The sequence below is a fragment of the Haliotis rufescens genome, unplaced genomic scaffold (assembly GCF_023055435.1).
Source record: "Haliotis rufescens isolate VD_foot unplaced genomic scaffold, xgHalRufe1.0.p SCAF_2, whole genome shotgun sequence".
Classification (NCBI taxonomy): Eukaryota; Metazoa; Mollusca; class Gastropoda; order Lepetellida; family Haliotidae; genus Haliotis; species Haliotis rufescens.
In genome coordinates this window covers 25,717,822-25,742,198 of record NW_025963890.1, presented here as the reverse complement: position 1 = coordinate 25,742,198, position 24,377 = coordinate 25,717,822, and the positions used below count along the sequence as shown (strand labels likewise).

The 24,377-nt window shown below is 47.8% G+C and overlaps 1 protein-coding gene across 6 annotated transcripts in view; it reads left to right on the top strand.

Moving 5' to 3' along the window:
- The window catches only part of LOC124128812 (low-density lipoprotein receptor-related protein 4-like), a 110,710-nt gene that overhangs the window by 52,305 nt on the left and 34,028 nt on the right, over positions 1-24,377 (top strand). For all 6 annotated transcript variants that reach the window (XM_048399793.1, XM_048399792.1, XM_048399794.1 and 3 more), the window contains one exon: positions 11,785-11,926. In XM_048399793.1, the coding sequence (XP_048255750.1) occupies positions 11,785-11,926 (142 nt within the window). The remainder of the gene's footprint in view (positions 1-11,784; positions 11,927-24,377) is intronic.

The window sequence follows — 24,377 nt, the reverse complement described above, 5'->3', positions numbered from 1 at the left end:
ACAGTCTGACCACATCTGACATTCACAGGACACCATGTAGGTGTCGCCATACCCCATACTTCGACAGAACAGTCTGATAACATCTGGCATTAACAGGACGCCATATAGGTATCCCCATTCCCTATACTTTGACAGAACAGCCTGATTACACATGACACCATTTAGGTACCCAATACATCGACAGAACAGTCTGACTACATCTGGCACTCACAGGACGCCATGTAGGTAACCCCATAGCCCATACCTCGACAGAAGAGTCTGTCTACATTTGACACTCACAGGACACCATATAGGTACTACCATACCCCATACCTCGACAGAACAGTCTGACTACATCTGGCACTCACAGGATGCCATGTAGGTAACCCCATCCCCTTTACTTCGACAGAACAGTCTGATTACCTCTTGCACTCACAGGACTCCATTTAGGTACCCAATACCTCGAAAAAACAGTCTGACTACATCTGTCACACACAGGATGCCATATAGGTATCCCAATTCCGTATACTTCGACAGAACAGTCTGATTACCTCTTCCACTCACAGGACGCCATTTAGGTAACCCCATACCTCGACAGAACAGTCTGACTACATCTGGCACTCACAGGACGCCATGTAGGTATCCCCATTCCCCATACCTCGACAGAACAGTCTGACTACATCTGACACCCACAGGACGCCATGCAGGTAACCACATACCCCATACCTCGACAGAACAGTCTTACCACATCTGACATTCACAGGACGCCATGTAGGTGTCGCCATACCCCATACTTCGACAGAACAATCTGATGACATCTGGCACTCACAGGACGCCAATTAGGTACCCAATACCTCGACAGAACAGTCTGACTACATCTGGCACTCACAGGACGCCATGTAGGTAACCCCATAGCCCATACCTCGACAGAACAGTCTGACTACTTCTGGCATTCACAGGACGCCATGTAGGTATCCCCATTCACTATACTTCGACAGAACAGTCTGACTACATCTGGCATTCACAGGACGCCATGTAGGTATCTCCATTCTCTATACTTCGACAGAACAGTCTGATTACCTCTTGCACTCACATGACGCCATTTAGGTACCCCATACATCGACAGAACAGTCTGTCTACATTTGGCACTCACAGGACGCCATATAGGTACCACCATACCCCATACCTCGACAGAACAGTGTGACTACACCTGGCACTCACAGGACACCACATAGGTATCCCAACTCCCTATACATCGACAGAAGAGTCTGACTACATCTGTCACTCACAGGACGCCATATAGGTAACCCCATAGCCAATACCTCGACACAACAGTCTGACCACATCTGACATTCACAGGACACCATGTAGGTGTCGCCATACCCCATACTTCGACAGAACAGTCTGATAACATCTGGCATTAACAGGACGCCATATAGGTATCCCCATTCCCTATACTTTGACAGAACAGCCTGATTACACATGACACCATTTAGGTACCCAATACATCGACAGAACAGTCTGACTACATCTGGCACTCACAGGACGCCATGTAGGTAACCCCATAGCCCATACCTCGACAGAAGAGTCTGTCTACATTTGACACTCACAGGACACCATATAGGTACTACCATACCCCATACCTCGACAGAACAGTCTGACTACATCTGGCACTCACAGGACGCCATATAGGTATCCCGATTCCCTATACTTCGACAGAACAGTCTGATTACCTCTTCCACTCACAGGACGCCATTTAGGTAACCCCATACCCCATATCTCGACAGAACAGTCTTACTACATCTGGCACTCACAGGACGCTATAAAGGTACCACCATACCCCATACCTCGACAGAACAGTCTGACTACACCTGACACTCATAGGACGCCATGTAGGTATTTCCATACCCCATACCTTGACAGAACAGTCTTACCACATCTGACATTCACAGGACGCCATGTAGGTGTCGCCATACCCCATACTTCGACAGAACAGTGTGACTACATCTGGCACTCACAGGACGCCATGTTGGTATTACATACCCCATACCTCAACAGAACAGTCTGACTACATCTGTCACTCACAGGACGCCATATAGGTAACCCCATAGCCAATACCTCGACACAACAGTCTGACCACATCTGACATTCACAGGACGCCATGTAGGTGTCGCCATACCCCATACTTCGACAGAACAGTCTGATGACATCTGTCATTAACAGGACGCCATGTAGGTATCCCCATTCCCTATACTTCGACAGAATAGCCTGATTACACATGACACCATTTAGGTACCCAATACATCGACAGAACAGTCTGACTACATCTGGCACTCACAGGACGCCATGTAGGTATCCCCATTCTCTATACTTCGACAGAACAGTCTGATTACCTCTTGCACTCACATGACGCCATTTAGGTACCCCATACATCGACAGAACAGTCTGTCTACATTTGGCACTCACAGGACGCCATTTAGGTACCACCATACCCCATACCTCGACAGAACAGTGTGACTACACCTGGCACTCACAGGACACCACATAGGTATCCCAACTCCCTATACATCGACAGAAGAGTCTGACTACATCTGTCACTCACAGGACGCCATATAGGTAACCCCATAGCCAATACCTCGACACAACAGTCTGACCACATCTGACATTCACAGGACACCATGTAGGTGTCGCCATACCCCATACTTCGACAGAACAGTCTGATAACATCTGGCATTAACAGGACGCCATATAGGTATCCCCATTCCCTATACTTTGACAGAACAGCCTGATTACACATGACACCATTTAGGTACCCAATACATCGACAGAACAGTCTGACTACATCTGGCACTCACAGGACGCCATGTAGGTAACCCCATAGCCCATACCTCGACAGAAGAGTCTGTCTACATTTGACACTCACAGGACACCATATAGGTACTACCATACCCCATACCTCGACAGAACAGTCTGACTACATCTGGCACTCACAGGATGCCATGTAGGTAACCCCATCCCCTTTACTTCGACAGAACAGTCTGATTACCTCTTGCACTCACAGGACTCCATTTAGGTACCCAATACCTCGAAAAAACAGTCTGACTACATCTGTCACACACAGGATGCCATATAGGTATCCCAATTCCGTATACTTCGACAGAACAGTCTGATTACCTCTTCCACTCACAGGACGCCATTTAGGTAACCCCATACCTCGACAGAACAGTCTGACTACATCTGGCACTCACAGGACGCCATGTAGGTATCCCCATTCCCCATACCTCGACAGAACAGTCTGACTACATCTGACACCCACAGGACGCCATGCAGGTAACCACATACCCCATACCTCGACAGAACAGTCTTACCACATCTGACATTCACAGGACGCCATGTAGGTGTCGCCATACCCCATACTTCGACAGAACAATCTGATGACATCTGGCACTCACAGGACGCCAATTAGGTACCCAATACCTCGACAGAACAGTCTGACTACATCTGGCACTCACAGGACGCCATGTAGGTAACCCCATAGCCCATACCTCGACAGAACAGTCTGACTACTTCTGGCATTCACAGGACGCCATGTAGGTATCCCCATTCACTATACTTCGACAGAACAGTCTGACTACATCTGGCATTCACAGGACGCCATGTAGGTATCCCCATTCTCTATACTTCGACAGAACAGTCTGATTACCTCTTGCACTCACATGACGCCATTTAGGTACCCCATACATCGACAGAACAGTCTGTCTACATTTGGCACTCACAGGACGCCATTTAGGTACCACCATACCCCATACCTCTACAGAACAGTGTGACTACACCTGGCACTCACAGGACACCACATAGGTATCCCAACTCCCTATACATCGACAGAAGAGTCTGACTACATCTGTCACTCACAGGACGCCATATAGGTAACCCCATAGCCAATACCTCGACACAACAGTCTGACCACATCTGACATTCACAGGACACCATGTAGGTGTCGCCATACCCCATACTTCGACAGAACAGTCTGATAACATCTGGCATTAACAGGACGCCATATAGGTATCCCCATTCCCTATACTTTGACAGAACAGCCTGATTACACATGACACCATTTAGGTACCCAATACATCGACAGAACAGTCTGACTACATCTGGCACTCACAGGACGCCATGTAGGTAACCCCATAGCCCATACCTCGACAGAAGAGTCTGTCTACATTTGACACTCACAGGACACCATATAGGTACTACCATACCCCATACCTCGACAGAACAGTCTGACTACATCTGGCACTCACAGGATGCCATGTAGGTAACCCCATCCCCTTTACTTCGACAGAACAGTCTGATTACCTCTTGCACTCACAGGACTCCATTTAGGTACCCAATACCTCGAAAAAACAGTCTGACTACATCTGTCACACACAGGATGCCATATAGGTATCCCAATTCCGTATACTTCGACAGAACAGTCTGATTACCTCTTCCACTCACAGGACGCCATTTAGGTAACCCCATACCTCGACAGAACAGTCTGACTACATCTGGCACTCACAGGACGCCATGTAGGTATCCCCATTCCCCATACCTCGACAGAACAGTCTGACTACATCTGACACCCACAGGACGCCATGCAGGTAACCACATACCCCATACCTCGACAGAACAGTCTTACCACATCTGACATTCACAGGACGCCATGTAGGTGTCGCCATACCCCATACTTCGACAGAACAATCTGATGACATCTGGCACTCACAGGACGCCAATTAGGTACCCAATACCTCGACAGAACAGTCTGACTACATCTGGCACTCACAGGACGCCATGTAGGTAACCCCATAGCCCATACCTCGACAGAACAGTCTGACTACTTCTGGCATTCACAGGACGCCATGTAGGTATCCCCATTCACTATACTTCGACAGAACAGTCTGACTACATCTGGCATTCACAGGACGCCATGTAGGTATCTCCATTCTCTATACTTCGACAGAACAGTCTGATTACCTCTTGCACTCACATGACGCCATTTAGGTACCCCATACATCGACAGAACAGTCTGTCTACATTTGGCACTCACAGGACGCCATATAGGTACCACCATACCCCATACCTCGACAGAACAGTGTGACTACACCTGGCACTCACAGGACACCACATAGGTATCCCAACTCCCTATACATCGACAGAAGAGTCTGACTACATCTGTCACTCACAGGACGCCATATAGGTAACCCCATAGCCAATACCTCGACACAACAGTCTGACCACATCTGACATTCACAGGACACCATGTAGGTGTCGCCATACCCCATACTTCGACAGAACAGTCTGATAACATCTGGCATTAACAGGACGCCATATAGGTATCCCCATTCCCTATACTTTGACAGAACAGCCTGATTACACATGACACCATTTAGGTACCCAATACATCGACAGAACAGTCTGACTACATCTGGCACTCACAGGACGCCATGTAGGTAACCCCATAGCCCATACCTCGACAGAAGAGTCTGTCTACATTTGACACTCACAGGACACCATATAGGTACTACCATACCCCATACCTCGACAGAACAGTCTGACTACATCTGGCACTCACAGGACGCCATATAGGTATCCCGATTCCCTATACTTCGACAGAACAGTCTGATTACCTCTTCCACTCACAGGACGCCATTTAGGTAACCCCATACCCCATATCTCGACAGAACAGTCTTACTACATCTGGCACTCACAGGACGCTATAAAGGTACCACCATACCCCATACCTCGACAGAACAGTCTGACTACACCTGACACTCATAGGACGCCATGTAGGTATTTCCATACCCCATACCTTGACAGAACAGTCTTACCACATCTGACATTCACAGGACGCCATGTAGGTGTCGCCATACCCCATACTTCGACAGAACAGTGTGACTACATCTGGCACTCACAGGACGCCATGTTGGTATTACATACCCCATACCTCAACAGAACAGTCTGACTACATCTGTCACTCACAGGACGCCATATAGGTAACCCCATAGCCAATACCTCGACACAACAGTCTGACCACATCTGACATTCACAGGACGCCATGTAGGTGTCGCCATACCCCATACTTCGACAGAACAGTCTGATGACATCTGTCATTAACAGGACGCCATGTAGGTATCCCCATTCCCTATACTTCGACAGAATAGCCTGATTACACATGACACCATTTAGGTACCCAATACATCGACAGAACAGTCTGACTACATCTGGCACTCACAGGACGCCATGTAGGTAACCCCATAGCCCATACCTCGACAGAAGAGTCTGACTACATCTTGCACTCACAGGACGCCATATAGGTATCCCGATTCCCTATACTTCGACAGAACAGTCTGATTACCTCTTCCACTCACAGGACGCCATTTAGGTAACCCCATACCCCATATCTCAACAGAACAGTCTTACTACATCTGGCACTCACAGGACGCTATAAAGGTACCACCATACCCCATACCTCGACAGAACAGTGTGACTACACCTGGCACTCACAGGACCCATGTAGGTAACCTCATACCCTATACCTCGACAGAACAGTCTGACCACATCTGACATTCACAGGACGCCATGTAGGTATCCCAACTCCCTATACCCCGACAGAACACTCTGACTACATCTGGCACTCACAGGACGCCATGTTGGTATCCCAATACCCTATACCTCGACAGAACAGTCTGACTACATCTGTCACTCACAGGACGCCATAAAGGTATCCCAACTCCCTATACATCGACAGAACAGTCTGACTACATCTGGCACTCACAGGACGCCATATAGGTATCCCAACTCCCTATACATCGACAGAACAGTCTGACTACATCTGGCACTCACAGGACGCCATGTAGGTATCCCAACTCCCTATACCCCGACAGAACACTCTGACTACATCTGGCACTCACAGGACGCCATGTTGGTATCCCAATACCCTATACCTCGACAGAACAGTCTGACTACATCTGTCACTCACAGGACGCCATAAAGGTATCCCAACTCCCTATACATCGACAGAACAGTCTGACTACATCTCTCACTCACAGGACGCAATATAGGTATCCCCATAGCCAATATCTCGTCAGAACAGTCTGACAACATCTGACATTCACAGGACGCCATGTAGGTGTCGCCATACCCAATACTTCGACAGAACAGTCGGATGACATCTGGCACTCACAGGACGCTATTTAGGTAACCCCATACCTCGACAGAACAGTCTGATTACCTCTTGCACTCACAGGACGCCATTTAGGTACCCATTACATTGACAGAACAGTCTGACTACATCTGTCACTCACAGGACGCCAGATAGGTACTTTATACCTCGATAAAACAGCCCGACCACATCTGTCACTCACAGGACGCCATGTAGGTAACCCCGTACCCCATACATTGACAGAACAGTCTGATTACATCCGACACTCACAGTACGCCATGTAGGTAACCCCATAGCCCATACCTCGACAGAACAGTCTGACCACATCTGACATTCACAGGGCGCCATGTAGGTGTCACCATACCCCATACTTCGACAGAACAGTCTGATGACATCTCGCACTCACAGGATGCATTTAGGTAACCCTATACCCCATACCTCGACAGAACAGTCTGACTACATCTGGCATTCACAGGACGCCATGTAGGTATCCCCATTCCCTATACTTTGACCGAACAGTCTTATTACCTCTTGAACTCACAGGACGATATTTAGGTACCCCATTCATCGACAGAACAGTCTGACTACATCTGGCATTCACAGGACGCCACGTAGGTATCCCCATTCCCTATACTTTGACCGAACAGTCTTATTACCTCTTGAAATCACAGGACGCCATGTAGGTAACCCCATAGCCCATACCTTGACAGAACAGTCTGTCTACATTTGGCACTCACAGGACGCCATATAGGTACCCTCATACCCCATACCTCGACAGAACAGTCTGACCACATCTGACATTCACAGGACGCCATGTAGGTACCCCAACTCCCTATACATCGACAGAACAGTCTGATTACATCCGACACTCACAGGACGCCATGTAGGTATCCCCATACCCCATACCTGGACAGAACAGTCTGATTACATCTGTCACTCACAGGACACCATGTAGGTATCCCCATACCCCATACCTGGACAGAACAGTCTGATTACATCTGTCACTCACAGGACGCCATGTACGTAACCCCGTACCCCATACCTCGACAGAACAGTCTGACTACATCTGGCACTCACAGGACGCCATATAGGTATCCCAACTCCCTATACAGCGACAGAACAGTCTGACTACATCTGGCACTCACAGGACGCCATGTAGGTAACCCCATAGCCCATACCTCGACAGAACAGTCTGAGTACATCTCTCACTCACAGGACGCCATGTAGGTGTTGCCATACCCCGTACTTCGACAGAACATTCTGATGACATCTGGCACTCACAGGACGCCATGTAGGTAACCCCATACCTCGACAGAACAGTCTGACTACATCTGGCATTCACAGGACGCCATGTAGGAATCCCTATTCCCTATACTTCGACAGACCAGTCTGATTACCTCTAGCACTCGAGGGACGCCATGTAGGTAACCCCATAGCCCATACCTCGACAGAACAGTCTGTCTACATTTGGCACTCACAGGACGCCATATAGGTACCACCATACCCCATACCTCGAGAGAACAGTCTGACTACATCTTGCACTCACAGGACGCCATATAGGTATCCTAATTCCCTATACTTCGACAGAACAGTCTGATTACCTCTGGCACTCACAGGATGCCATGTAGGTATCCTCATACCCCATACCTCGACAGAACAGTCTGACTACATTTGGCATTCACAGGACGCCATATAGGTACCCTCATACCCCAAAGCTCGACAGATCAGTATGACTACATCTGTCACTCACAGGACGCCATGTAGGTAACCCCATAGCCCATACATCGACAGAACAGTCTGACTACATCTGTCACTCACAGGACGCCATGTAGGTAACCCCATAGCCCATACCTCGACAGAACAGTCTGACTACATCTGTAACTCTCAGGACGCCATATAGGTAACCCCATAGCCAATACCTCGACAGAACAGTCTGACCACATCTGACATTCACAGGGCGCCATGTAGTTGTCGCCATACCACATACCTCGACAGAACAGTCTGATGACATCTGACACTCACAGGACGCCATTTAGGTATCCCCATAGCCCATACCTCGACAGAACAGTCTGACTACATTTGGCATTCACAGGACGCCATATAGGTATCCCCATTCCCTATACTTCGACAGAACAGTCTCATTAGTCTTGCACTCACAGCACGCCATATAGGTACCCTCATACCCTATACATCGACAGAACAGTCTGACTACATCTGGCACTCACAGGACACCATTTAGGTAACCCCATACCTCAACAGAACAGTCTGACTACATCAGGCACTCGCAGGACTCCATTTAGGTAACCCCATACCTCAACAGAATAGTCTGACCACATCTGGCACTCACAGGACGCCATGTAGGTATCCAAACTCCCTATAGATCGACTGAACAGTCTGACTACATCTGGCACTCACAGGACACCATTTAGGTAACCCCATACCTCAACAGAACACTCTGACTACATCAGGCACTCATAGGACGCAATGTAGGTATCCTCATACCCCAAACCTCGACAGAACATTCTGACTACGTCTGACACTCACAGGACGCCATTTAGGTAACCCCATACCTCAACAGAACACTCTGACTACATCAGGCACTCACAGGACGCAATGTAGGTATCCTCATACCCCAAACCTCGACAGAACAGTCTGACTACGTCTGACACTCACAGGACGCCATATAGGTATCCCAATTCACTATACTTCGACAGAACAGTCTGATTAGTCTTGCACTCACAGCACGCCATATAGGTACCCTCATACCCTATACATCGACAGAACAGTCTGACTACATCTGGCACTCACAGGACTCCATTTAGGTAACCCCATACCTCAACAGAACAGTCTGACTACATCAGGCACTCACAGGACGCCATTTAGGTAACCCCATACCTCAACAGAACAGTCTGACTACATCAGGCACTCACAGGACGCAATGTAGTTATCCTCATACCCCAAACCTCGACAGAACAGTCTGACTACGTCTGACACTCACAGGACGCCATTCAGGTAACCACATACCCCATACCTCGACAGAACAGTCTGACCACATCTGACATTCACAGGACGCCATGTAGGTATCCCAACTCCCTATAGATCGACAGAACAGTCTGACTACATCTGGCACTCACAGGACGCCATATAGGTACCACCATACCCCATACCTCGACAGAACAGTCTGACTACATCTGGCAATCACAGGATGCCATGTAGGTAACCCCATAGACCATACCTCGACAGAACAGTCTGACTACATCTGGCACTCACAGGACGCCATATAGGTACTACCATACCCCATACCTCGACAGAACAGTCTGACTACATCTGGCACTCACAGGACGCCATATAGGTATCCCAATTCACTATACTTCGACAGAACAGTCTGATTAGTCTTGCACTCACAGCACGCCATATAGGTACCCTCATACCCCATACCTCGACAGAACAGTCTGACTACATCTGTCACTCACAAGGAAGCCATATAGGTACCCTCATACACCATACCTCGACAGAACAGTCAGACTACATCTGTCACTCTCAAGAAGCCATGTAGGTATCCCCTTACCCCATACCTGGACAGAACATACTGACTACATCTGTAACTTACAGGACGCCATATAGGTACCACATCCCTCGACAGAACAGTCTGTCTACATTTGGCACTCACAGGACGCCATATAGGTACCCTCATACCCCATATCTCGACAGAACAGTCAGACTACATCTGTCACTCACAAGAAGCCATGTAGGTATCCCCTTACCCCATACCTGGACAGAACAGTCTGTTTACATCTGACACTCACAGGACGCCATATAGGTACTACCATAACCCACACCTCGACAGAACAGTCTGACTACATCTGGCACTCACAGGACGCCATGTAGGTAACCCCATAGACCATACCTCGACAGAACAGTCTGACTACATTTGGCACTCACAGAACGCCATGTAGGTATCCCCATACCCCATACCTCGACAGAACAGTCTGACTACATCTGTCACTCACAGGACGCCATGTAGGTATCCCCTTACCCCATACCTCGACAGAACAGTCTGACCACATCTGACATTCACAGGACGCCATGTAGGTATCCCAACTCCCTATACATCGACAGACCATTCTGACTACATCTGGCACTCACAGGACACCATTTAGGTAACCCCATACCTCAACAGAACAGTCTGACAACATCTGGCCCTCACAGGACGCAATGTAGGTATCCTCATACCCCAAACCTCGACAGAACAGTCTGACTACATCTGACACTCACAGGACGCCATTTAGGTAACCCCATACCTCGACAGAACAGTCTGACTACATCAGGCACTCACAGGACGCAATGTAGGTATCCTCATACCCCAAACCTCGACAGAACAGTCTGACTACATGTGACACTCACAGGACGCCATTCAGGTAACCACATACCCCAAACCTCGACAGAACAGTCTGACTACGTCTGACACTCACAGGACGCCTTATAGGCAACACATCCCTCGACAGAACAGTCTGAGTTAACACTTCAACATATGTAAGTACCACCCTATACTTATGATTGTACCAATCCAACCATTAAGACTGAACAAATACTTTCTTTGGTAGAACTACGTGTACTGGACTGACCTGAGACGCGGTAATGTCATGAGAATGGACAAACATTCAGGAGGAGACAAGCTTTTGGTTCTCAGCAGCGCCGTTCATCCGCACGGCGTGAAGCCCTTCAACCCTGATCAACAACCAGCAGGTATGTGTATGGATCCAAATACATTTACAGGATCTGTATGATTTAGATATATTTTAATTAAGATGAAAGATGAAGCATACAACTAAAAATAATACCACCGAATGGTAAACACGCGTTGCTGTGTTGTTCTTATGGTAGTGGTGCGGTCAGGCTATATTTTCCCTACTGTTTAACATTGTACGGAAGTGGACCATTGGTTATTCATCTTAATGGTGTTGTGTTACTTCCTGGTCCCAACTCGTACGTAATTCATCTCAAAAACGTTGTGTTACCTCACGGCCCCACCTCTTACATAATTCATCCTTACATGTTTGTGTTACCTTCGGGCCCCACCTCGTACGTAATTCATCTTAACAGTGTTGTGCTACCTCCTAGCCCCACCTCCAACGTAATTCAACTTAACACTGCTCTGTTTCCTCATGGCCCCACCTCCAACGTAATTCATCTTAACAGTGTTGTGTTACCTCCTGGCCCCAGCTCGTACGTAATTCATCTCAACAGTGTTTAGTTACCTCCTAGACCCACCTCGTACGTATTTCATCCTAACAGTGTTGTGCTACCTCCTGCCTCAACCTCCAACGTAATTCATCTCAAGAACGTTGTGTTATCTCCTGGCCCTAACTCCAACGTAATTCATGTTAACAGTGCTGTGTTACCTCCTGGCCCCACCTCGTACGTAATTCATCTCAACAGTGTTTTATTACCTCCTAGCCCCACCTCGTACGCAAGTGTCGTGTTATCTTCTGGCCACATCTCCAACGTAATTCATCTTAACAGTGCTCTGTTACTTCCTGGCCTCACCTGGTCCGTAATTCATCTCAACAACGTTGTGTTACCTCCTGACCCCACCTCGTACGTAATTCATCTCAGCAGTGTTTTGTTACCTCCTAGCCTCACCTCCAACGTACTTCATCTTAACAGTGTTGTCTTACCTCCTGGCCCGACCTCGTACGTCATTCATCTTAACAGTGTCATTTTATCTTCTGGCCCCACCTCCAATGTAATTCATCTTAAGTGTGCTCTGATACTTCCTGGCACCACCTCCAACGTAAATCATCTCAAATACATTTTGTTACCTTCTGGCCCCACCTCGTACGTCATTCATCTTAACAGTGTTGTGTTACCTCCTGGCCCCAACTCGTACGTAATTCATCTTAACAGTGTTGTGTTACCTCCTGGTCCCGCCTCGTGCGTAATTCATCTTAACAGTGTTGTGTTACCTCCTGGCCCCACCTCGTACGTAATTCATCTCAACGGTGTTTTGTTACCTCCTAGCCCCACCTCCAACGTAATTCGTCTTAACAGTGTTGTGCTACCTCCTGACCCCACTTCCAACATAATTCGTCTCAACAGTGTTGTGTTACTTCCTGGCACCACCTCGTACCTAATTCATCCTAACAGTGTTGTGCTACCTCCTCGCCCCACCTCCAACGTAATTCATCTCAACAACGTTGTCTTACCTATTTGTCCCACCTCCAACGTAATTCATCTTAACAATGCTGTGTTACCCCCTGGCACCACCTCGTCCGTAAATCATCTCAACAACGTTGTGTTACCTCCTGGCCCCACCTCCAACGTAATTTATCTTAAGAATGTTGTGTTACCTCCTGGCCCAACCTCGTTCATAATTCATCTCAACAACGTCATTTTACCTCCTGGTCCCTTCTCGTGCCTAATTCATCTTAACAATGTTGTGCAATCTCCTGGCCCCACCTCGTACCTAATTCATCCTAACAGTGTTGTGCTACCTCCTCGCCCCACCTCCAACGTAATTCATCTCAACAACGTTGTCTTACCTATTTGTCCCACCTCCAACGTAATTCATCTTAACAATGCTGTGTTACCCCCTGGCACCACCTCGTCCGTAAATCATCTCAACAACGTTGTGTTACCTCCTCACCCCACCTCCAACGTAATTCATCTCAACAACGTCGTGTTACCTCCTGCCCCACCTCGTACGTAATTCATCTTAACAATGTTTTGTTACCTCCTGGCCCCAGCTCGTACGTAATTCATCTCAACAGTGTTTTGTTACCTCCCAGACCCACCTCGTACGTATTTCATCCTAACAGTGTTGTGCTACTTCCTGGCTTAACCTACAACGTAATTCATCTCAACAACGTCGTGTTACCTCCTGGCCCCACCTCGTACGTAATTCATCTCAACGGTGTTTTGTTACCTCCTAGCCCCACCTCCAACGTAATTCATCTTAACAGTGCTGTGTTACTTCCTGGCCCCACCTCCAAAGTAATTGATCGTAACAGTGTTGTGTTACTTCCTGGCCCCACCTCGTACCTAATTCATCCTAACAGTGTTGTGCTACCTCCTCGCCCCACCTCCAACGTAATTCATCTTAACAATGCTGTGTTACCCCTGGCACCACCTCGTCCGTAAATCATCTCAACAACTTTGTGTTACCTCCTGGCCCCACCTCCAATGTAATTCATCTTAAGAATGTTGTGTTACCTCCTGGCCCAACCTCGTTCATAATTCAACTCAACAACGTCGTGTTACCTCCTGGTCCCGTCTCGTGCCTAATTCATCTTAACAGTGTTGTGCAATCTCAACAGTGTTTAGTTACCTCCTAGACCCACCTCGTACGTATTTCATCCTAACAGTGTTGTGCTACCTCCTGCCTCAACCTCCAACGTAATTCATCTCAAGAACGTTGTGTTATCTCCTGGCCCTAACTCCAACGTAATTCATGTTAACAGTGCTGTGTTACCTCCTGGCCCCACCTCGTACGTAATTCATCTCAACAGTGTTTTATTACCTCCTAGCCCCACCTCGTACGCAAGTGTCGTGTTATCTTCTGGCCACATCTCCAACGTAATTCATCTTAACAGTGCTCTGTTACTTCCTGGCCTCACCTGGTCCGTAATTCATCTCAACAACGTTGTGTTACCTCCTGACCCCACCTCGTACGTAATTCATCTCAGCAGTGTTTTGTTACCTCCTAGCCTCACCTCCAACGTACTTCATCTTAACAGTGTTGTCTTACCTCCTGGCCCGACCTCGTACGTCATTCATCTTAACAGTGTCATTTTATCTTCTGGCCCCACCTCCAATGTAATTCATCTTAAGTGTGCTCTGATACTTCCTGGCACCACCTCCAACGTAAATCATCTCAAATACATTTTGTTACCTTCTGGCCCCACCTCGTACGTCATTCATCTTAACAGTGTTGTGTTACCTCCTGGCCCCAACTCGTACGTAATTCATCTTAACAGTGTTGTGTTACCTCCTGGTCCCGCCTCGTGCGTAATTCATCTTAACAGTGTTGTGTTACCTCCTGGCCCCACCTCGTACGTAATTCATCTCAACGGTGTTTTGTTACCTCCTAGCCCCACCTCCAACGTAATTCGTCTTAACAGTGTTGTGCTACCTCCTGACCCCACTTCCAACATAATTCGTCTCAACAGTGTTGTGTTACTTCCTGGCACCACCTCGTACCTAATTCATCCTAACAGTGTTGTGCTACCTCCTTGCCCCACCTCCAACGTAATTCATCTCAACAACGTTGTCTTACCTATTTGTCCCACCTCCAACGTAATTCATCTTAACAATGCTGTGTTACCCCCTGGCACCACCTCGTCCGTAAATCATCTCAACAACGTTGTGTTACCTCCTGGCCCCACCTCCAACGTAATTTATCTTAAGAATGTTGTGTTACCTCCTGACCCAACCTCGTTCATAATTCATCTCAACAACGTCATTTTACCTCCTGGTCCCTTCTCGTGCCTAATTCATCTTAACAATGTTGTGCAATCTCCTGGCCCCACCTCGTACCTAATTCATCCTAACAGTGTTGTGCTACCTCCTCGCCCCACCTCCAACGTAATTCATCTCAACAACGTTGTCTTACCTATTTGTCCCACCTCCAACGTAATTCATCTTAACAATGCTGTGTTACCCCCTGGCACCACCTCGTCCGTAAATCATCTCAACAACGTTGTGTTACCTCCTCGCCCCACCTCCAACGTAATTCATCTCAACAACGTCGTGTTACCTCCTGCCCCACCTCGTACGTAATTCATCTTAACAATGTTTTGTTACCTCCTGGCCCCAGCTCGTACGTAATTCATCTCAACAGTGTTTTGTTACCTCCCAGACCCACCTCGTACGTATTTCATCCTAACAGTGTTGTGCTACTTCCTGGCTTAACCTACAACGTAATTCATCTCAACAACGTCGTGTTACCTCCTGGCCCCACCTCCAATGTAATTCATCTCAACGGTGTTTTGTTACCTCCTAGCCCCACCTCCAACGTAATTCATCTTAACAGTGCTGTGTTACTTCCTGGCCCCACCTCCAAAGTAATTGATCGTAACAGTGTTGTGTTACTTCCTGGCCCCACCTCGTACCTAATTCATCCTAACAGTGTTGTGCTACCTCCTCGCCCCACCTCCAACGTAATTCATCTTAACAATGCTGTGTTACCCCCTGGCACCACCTCGTCCGTAAATCATCTCAACAACTTTGTGTTACCTCCTGGCCCCACCTCCAATGTAATTCATCTTAAGAATGTTGTGTTACCTCCTGGCCCAACCTCGTTCATACTTCAACTCAACAACGTCGTGTTACCTCCTGGTCCCGTCTCGTGCCTAATTCATCTTAACAGTGTTGTGCAATCTCCTGACCCCACCTCGTACGTAATTCATTTTTACAGACTTGTGTTACCTCCTGGCCCCACCTCGTACGTAATTCATCTTGACATAGTTGGGTTACCTCCTAGCCCCACCTCCAACATAATTCATCTTAACGGTGCTGTGTTACCTCCTAGCCCCACCTCCAACGTAATTCATCTCAAGAACGTTGAGTTACCTCCTGGCCTCACCTTCAACGTAAGTCATCTTAACAGTGTTGTGTTACCTCACGTCCCCACCTCGTACGTAATTCATCTTGGCAGTGTTGTGTTACCTCCTGGCCTCACCTCCAACGTAATTCATCTTAATAGTGTTGTGTTACCTCATGTCCCCACCTCGTACATAATTCATCTTTACAGTGTTTTCCTACCTCCTGTCTCCACCTCGTACATAATTCATCTCAACAGTGTTGTGTTACCTCCTGGCCCCAACACGTACGTAATTCATCTTAACAGTGCTGTGTTACCTCCTGGACCCACCTCCAACGTAATTCATCTTAACAGTGTTCTGTTACCTCCTGGCCCCACCTCCAACGTAATTCATTATAACAGTGTTGTGTTACCTCCTGGCCCAAACCTCCAACAAAATTCATCGCAACAGTGTTGTGTTATCTCCTGGTCTCGCCTCATGCGTAATTCATCTAAACACTCTTGTGTTAGCTCCTGGTCCCAGCTCATTCGTAGCTCATCTTAACACTTTCGTTTTACCTTCTGGCCTTACCTCCAAAGTAATTAATCTTAACAGAGTTGGTGTTACCTCCTGGCCCCACCTCATACATAATTCATCTTAACAACGTTGTGTTACCTCCAGGCCCCACATCGTACGTAATTCATCTCTACAACGTAGTGTTACCTCCTGGCTCCACCTCGTGCATAATTCATCTTAACGGTGTTGTGTTACCTCCTGGCCCGACATCGTACGTAATTCATCTCAACAACGTAGTGTTACCTCCTGGCGCCACCTCCAAAGTAATTCATCTTAACAGTGTTGTGTTACCTCCTAGCCCCACCTCCAAAGTAATTCATCTTAAGAGTGTTGTGTTACCTCCTTGCCCCACCGGGGCGGTCGGGTAGCCTAGTGGTTAAAGCGTTCGCTCGTCACGCCGAAGACCCGGGTTCGATTCCCGACATGGGTACAATGTGTGAAGCCCATTTCTGGTGTCCCCCGCCGTGATATTGCTGGAATATTGCTAAAAGCGTCGTAAAACCATACTCACTCACTCACTCACTCACTCCTGGCCCCACCTCGTACGTAATTCATCTAAACAGTGCTGTGTTACCTCATGGCCCCAGCTCCAACGTAATTCATCTCAACAACGTTGTGTTACGTCCTGGCCCCACCTCCAATGCAATTGATCTTAACAGTGTTAGGTTACCTCATGGCCCAAACCTCCAACAAAATTCATCGCAACAGTGTTGTGTTATCTCCTGGTCTCGCCTCATGTGTAATTCATCTAAACACTCTTGTGTTACCTCCTGGTCCCAGCTCATTCGTAACTCATCTTAACGCTTTCGTTTTACATTCTGACCCCACCTTGTACATAATTCATCTAAACAACGTTGTGTTACCTCATGGCCCCACATAGTACGAAATTCATCTAAAAAATGTTGTGTTACCTCCTGGCGCCACCTCCAAAGTAACACAACATCTTAACAGTGTTGTGTTACCTCCAGGTCGTACGTAATTCATCTAAACAGTGCTGTGTTACCTCATGGCCCCAGCTCCAACGTAATTCATCTTTACAGTGTTGGGTTACCTCCTGACCCCACCTTGTACATAATTCATCTCAACAACGTTGTGTTACCTCATGGCCCCACATAGTACGAAATTCATCTCAACAACGTTGTGTTACCTCCTGGCCTCACCTTCAACATAATTCATCTTAACAGTGTTGTGTTACCTCATGTCCCCACCTCGTACGTAATTCATCTTAGCAGTGTTGTGTTACCTCCTGGCCTCACCTCCAACGTAATTCATCTTATCAGTGTTGTGTTACCTCATGTCCCCACCTGGTACTTAATTAATCTTTACAGTGTTTTGTTACCTCGTGGCCCCACCTCCAAAGTAATCCATCTCAAGAGTGTTTCGGTACTTCCTGGCCCCACCTCCAACATAATCCATCTTAACAGTGCTTTCTTACCTCCAGGCCCCACCACGTACGTAGTCAATCCTAACAGTGTCGTGTTACCTCCAGGCCCCACCTCATACGTAATCCATTTTAACAGTGTTGTGTTACCTCCTGGCCCCACCTCCAACGTAATCCATCTTAACAGTGTTGTGTTACCTCCAGGCCCCACCTCCAACGTAATCCATCTTAACAGTGCTTTTTTACCTCAAGGCCCCACCTCGTACGTAATCCATCTTAACAGCGTTGTGTTACCTCCTGGCCCCACCTCCAAGGCAATCCATCTTAACAGTGCTTTGTTATCTTCAGGCCCCACCTCGTACGTAATCCATCTTAATAGTGTCGTGTTACCTCCAGGCCCAACCTCGTACGTAAACCATCTTTACAGTGTTCTGTTTCCTGCTGGACCCACCTCCAAAGTAATCCATCTTAACACTGTTGTGTTACCTCCTGGCCCAAACCTTCAACGTAATCCATCTTAACAGTGTTGTGTTACCTCCTGCCCTACATTAAACGTAATCCATCTTAACAGTGCTGTGTTACCTCCTGGCCCCACCTCGTACGTAATCCATCTTAACAGTGTTGTGGTACAACCTCGCCCCACCTCCAACGTAATCCATCTTAACAGTGTTCTGTTACGTCCTGACCCCACCTCCAACGTAATCCATCTTAGCAGTGCTGTGTTACCTCCAGGCCCCACCTCGTACGTAATCCATCTTAACAGTGTTGTGTTACCTCCTGGCCCCAACTACAACGTAATCCATCTTAACAGTGTTGTGTTACCTTCTCGCCCCACCTCCAATGTAATCTATCTTAGCAGTGCTGTGTTACCTCCAGGCCCCACCTCGAACGTAATCAATCTTAACAGTATTGTGTTACCTCCAGGCCCCACCTCCAATGTAATCCATCTTAACAGTGTTGTGTTACCTCCGGGCCCCACCTCCAACGTAATCCATGTTAACAGTGTTGTGTTACCTCCAGGCCCCAACCCGTACGTAGTCCATCTAAACAGTGTTGTGTTACCTCCTGGCCCCACCTCCAACATAATCCAACTTAACAGTGCTGTGTTACCTCCAGGCCCCACCTCGTACGTAAACCATCTTAACAGTGTTGTGTTACCTCCTGGCCCCACCTCCAACGTAATCCAACTTAACAGTGCTGTGTTACCTCCAGGCCCCACCTCGTACGTAAACCATCTTAACAGTGTTCTGTTACCTCCTGGCCCCAACTCCAACGTAATCCATCTTAACAGTGCTTTGTTATCTTCAGGCCCCACCTCGTACGTAATCAATCTTAACAGTGTTGTGTTACCTCCAGGCCCCACCTCCAACGTAATCCATCTTAACAGTGCTGTGTTACCTCCAGGCCCCACCTCGTACGTAAACCATCTTAACAGTGTTGTGTTTCCTCCTGGACCCACCTCCAACATAATCCATCTTAACACTGTTGTGTTACCTCCTGGCCCCACCTCAAACGTAATCCATCTTAAGAGTGTTCTGTTACCTCCTGGCCCTACCTAAAACGTAATCCATCTTAACAGTGCTGTGTTACCTCCAGGCCCCACCTCGTACGTAATCGATCTTAACAGTGTTGTGTTACCTCCTCGCCCTACCTCGTACGTAAACCATCTTAACAGTGTTGTGTTACCTCCTGGCCCTACCTAAAACGTAATCCATCTTAACAGTGCTGTGTTACCTCCAGGCCCCACCTCCAACGCAATCCATCTTCACAGTGCTTTTTTACCTCAAGGCCCCACCTCGTACGTAATCCATCTTAACAGCGTTGTGTTACCTCCAGGCCCCAACTCGTACGTAGTCCATCTTAACAGTGTTGTGTTACCTCCTGGCCCCACCTCCAACGTAATCCATCTTAACAGTGTTGTGTTACCTCCAGGCCCCACCTCCAACGTAATCCATCTTAATAGTGCTTTTTTACCTCCTGGCCCCAACTCGTACGTAGTCCATCTTAACAGTGTTGTGTTACCTCCTGGCCCAACTTCCAACATAATCCATCTTAACAGTGTTGTGTTACCTCCTGGCGCCACCTCCAAAGTAACACAACATCTTAACAGTGTTGTGTTACCTCCAGGTCGTACGTAATTCATCTAAACAGTGCTGTGTTACCTCATGGCCCCAGCTCCAACGTAATTCATCTTTACAGTGTTGGGTTACCTCCTGACCCCACCTTGTACATAATTCATCTCAACAACGTTGTGTTACCTCATGGCCCCACATAGTACGAAATTCATCTCAACAACGTTGTGTTACCTCCTGGCCTCACCTTCAACATAATTCATCTTAACAGTGTTGTGTTACCTCATGTCCCCACCTCGTACGTAATTCATCTTAGCAGTGTTGTGTTACCTCCTGGCCTCACCTCCAACGTAATTCATCTTATCAGTGTTGTGTTACCTCATGTCCCCACCTCCTACTTAATTAATCTTTACAGTGTTTTGTTACCTCGTGTCCCCACCTCCAAAGTAATCCATCTCAAGAGTGTTTCGGTACCTCCTGGCCCCACCTCCAAGGTAATCCATCTTAACAGTGCTTTCTTACCTCCAGGCCCCACCACGTACGTAGTCAATCCTATCAGTGTCGTGTTACCTCCAGGCCCCACCTCGTACGTAATCCATTTTAACAGTGTTGTGTTACCTCCTGGCCCCACCTCCAACGTAATCCATCTTAACAGTGTTGTGTTACCTCCAGGCCCCACCTCCAACGTAATCCATCTTAACAGTGCTTTTTTACCTCAAGGCCCCACCTCGTACGTAATCCATCTTAACAGCGTTGTGTTACCTCCAGGCCCCAACTCGTACGTAGTCCATCTTAACAGTGTTTTGTTACCTCCTGGCCCCACCTCCAACGTAATCCATCTTAAAAGTGCTGTGTTACCTCCAGGCCTCAACTTGTACGTTTGCCATCTTAACAGTGTTGTGTTACCTCCTGGCCCCACCTCCAAGGCAATCCATCTGAACAGTGCTGTGTTACCTCCAGGCCCCACCTGGTACGTAATCCATCTTAACAATGTTGTGTTACCTCCAGGCCCCACCTCGTACGCAATCCATCTTAACAGTGTTGTGTTACCTCCTGGCCCCACCTCCAACGTCATCCACCTGAACAGTGCTGTGTTACCTTCAGGCCCCACCTCGTACGTAATCCATCTTAACAGTGTTGTGTTACCTCCAGGCCCTACATAGTACCTTATCCATCTTAAGAGTGCTGTCTTACCTCCAGGCCCCAACTCGTAAGTAATCCATCTTAACAGTGTTCTGTTACCTCCATGCCCCACCTCGTACGTAATCCATCTTAACAGTGTTGTGTTACCTCCAGGCCCCACCTCGTTCACAATCCATCTTAATAGTGTTGTGTTACCTCCTGGCCCCATCACCAACGTAATCCATCTTAACAGTGTTGTGTTACCTCCAGGCTCCACCTCCAACGTAATCCATCTTAACAGTGCTGTGATACCTCCAGGCCCCACCTCTTACGTATTCCATCTTAACAGTGCTTTGTTATCTCCTGGCCCTACCTCGTATGTAATCCATCTTAACAGTGTTGTGTTACCTCCAGGCCCCACCTCGTACGCAATCCATCTTAACAGTGTTGTGTTACCTCCTGGCCCCACCTCCAACGTAATCCACCTGAACAGTGCTGTGTTACCCCCAGGCCCAACCTCGTACGTAATCCATCTTAACAGTGTTGTGTTACCTCCAGGCCCTACATAGTACCTTATCCATCTTAAGAGTGTTGTGTTACCTCCTGGCCCCACCTCCAACGTAATCCACCTGAACAGTGCTGTGTTACCCCCAGGCCCCACCTCGTACGTAATCCATCTTAACAGTGTTGTGTTACCTCCAGGCCCTACATAGTACCCTATCATCTTAAGAGTGCTGTTTTACCTCCTGGCCCCATCACCAACGTAATCCATCTGAACAGTGTTGTAGTACCTCCTGGCCCCACCTCCAACGTAATCCATCTTAACAGTGTTGAGTTACCTCCAGGCCCCACCTCCAAAGTAATCCATCTTAACAGTGCTGTGATACCTCCAGGCCCCACCTCTTACGTATTCCATCTTAACAGTGTTTTGTTTCCTCCTGGCCCTACCTCGTATGTAATCCATCTTAACAGTGTTGTGTTACCTCCAGGCCCTACCTCGTACGTAATCCATGTTAACAGTGTTGTGTTACCTCCAGGCCCCACCTCCAACGTAATCCATCTTAACAGTGTTGTGTTACCTCCAGGCCCCACCTCGTACGTAATCCATCTTAACAGTGTTGTGTTACCTCCTGGCCCCACCTCCAATGTAATCCATGTTAACAGTGTTGTGTTACCTCCAGGCCCCACCTCCAACGTAATCCATCTTAACAGTGTTGTGTTACCTCCAGGCCCCACCTCGTACGTAATCCATCTTAACAGTGTTGTGTTACCTCCTGGCCCCACCTCCAATGTAATCCATCTTAACAGTGTTGTGTTACCTCCTAACCCAACCTCCAACGTAATCCATCTTAACAGTGCTGTGTTACCTCCTGGCCCCACCTCGTACATAATCCATCTTAACAGTGTTGTGTTACCTCCCAGCCCCACCTCCAACATAATCCATCTTAACAGTGTTGTGTTACCTCCTCAGCCCATCTCCAACGTAATCCATCTAAACAGTGTTGTGTTACCTCCTGGCTCCACTTCCAACGGAATACATCTTAACAATGCTGTGTTACCTAAAGGCCCCACCTCGTACGTAGTCAATCCTGACAGTGTCGTGTTACGTCCAGGCCCCCACCTCGAATGTAAATCATCTGAACAGTGTTGTGTTACCTCCAGGCCCCACCTCCAACGTAATCCATCTTAACAGTGCTTTTTTACCTCACGGCCCCCCACCTTGTACGTAATCCAACCTAACAGTGTTGTGTTACCTCCAGGCCCCACCTCCAACGTAATCCAACTTAACAGTGCTTTGTTACCTCCAGGCACCTCCTCGTACTTAAAACATCTTAACAGTGTTGTGTTACCTCCTGGCCCCACCTCCAACGTAATCCATCTTAACAGTGCTTTGTTTTCTTCAGGCCCCACCTCGTACCTAATCCATCTTAACAGTGTTGTGTTACCTCCTCGCCCCACCTCCAACGTAATCCATCTGAGCATTGTCGTGTTACCTCCTCGCCCTACCTGAAACGTAATCCATCTTAACAGTGCTGTGTTACCTATATGCCCCACCTCGTACGTAAACCATCTTAACAGTGTTGTGTTACCTCATGGCCCCAACTCTAATGTAATCCATCTTAACAGTGCTTTGTTTTCTACAGGCCCCATCTCGTACGTAATCCATCTTAACAATGTTGTGTTACCTCCTGGCCCCACCTCCAACGTAATCCATCTTAACACTGTTGTGTTACCTCCTCGCCCCACCTCCAAAGTAATCCACCTGAACAGTGCTGTGTTACCTCCAGGCCCCACCTCGTACGTAATCCATCTTAACAGTGTTGTGTTACCTCCAGGCCCTACATAGTACCTTATCCATCTTAAGAGTGCTGTCTTACCTCCAGGCCCCAACTCGTAAGTAATCCATCTTAACAGTGTTGTGTTACCTCCATGCCCCACCTCGTACGTAATCCATCTTAACACTGTTGTGTTACCTCCTGGCCCCACCTCTAACTTAATCCATCTTAAGAGTGTTGTGTTACCTC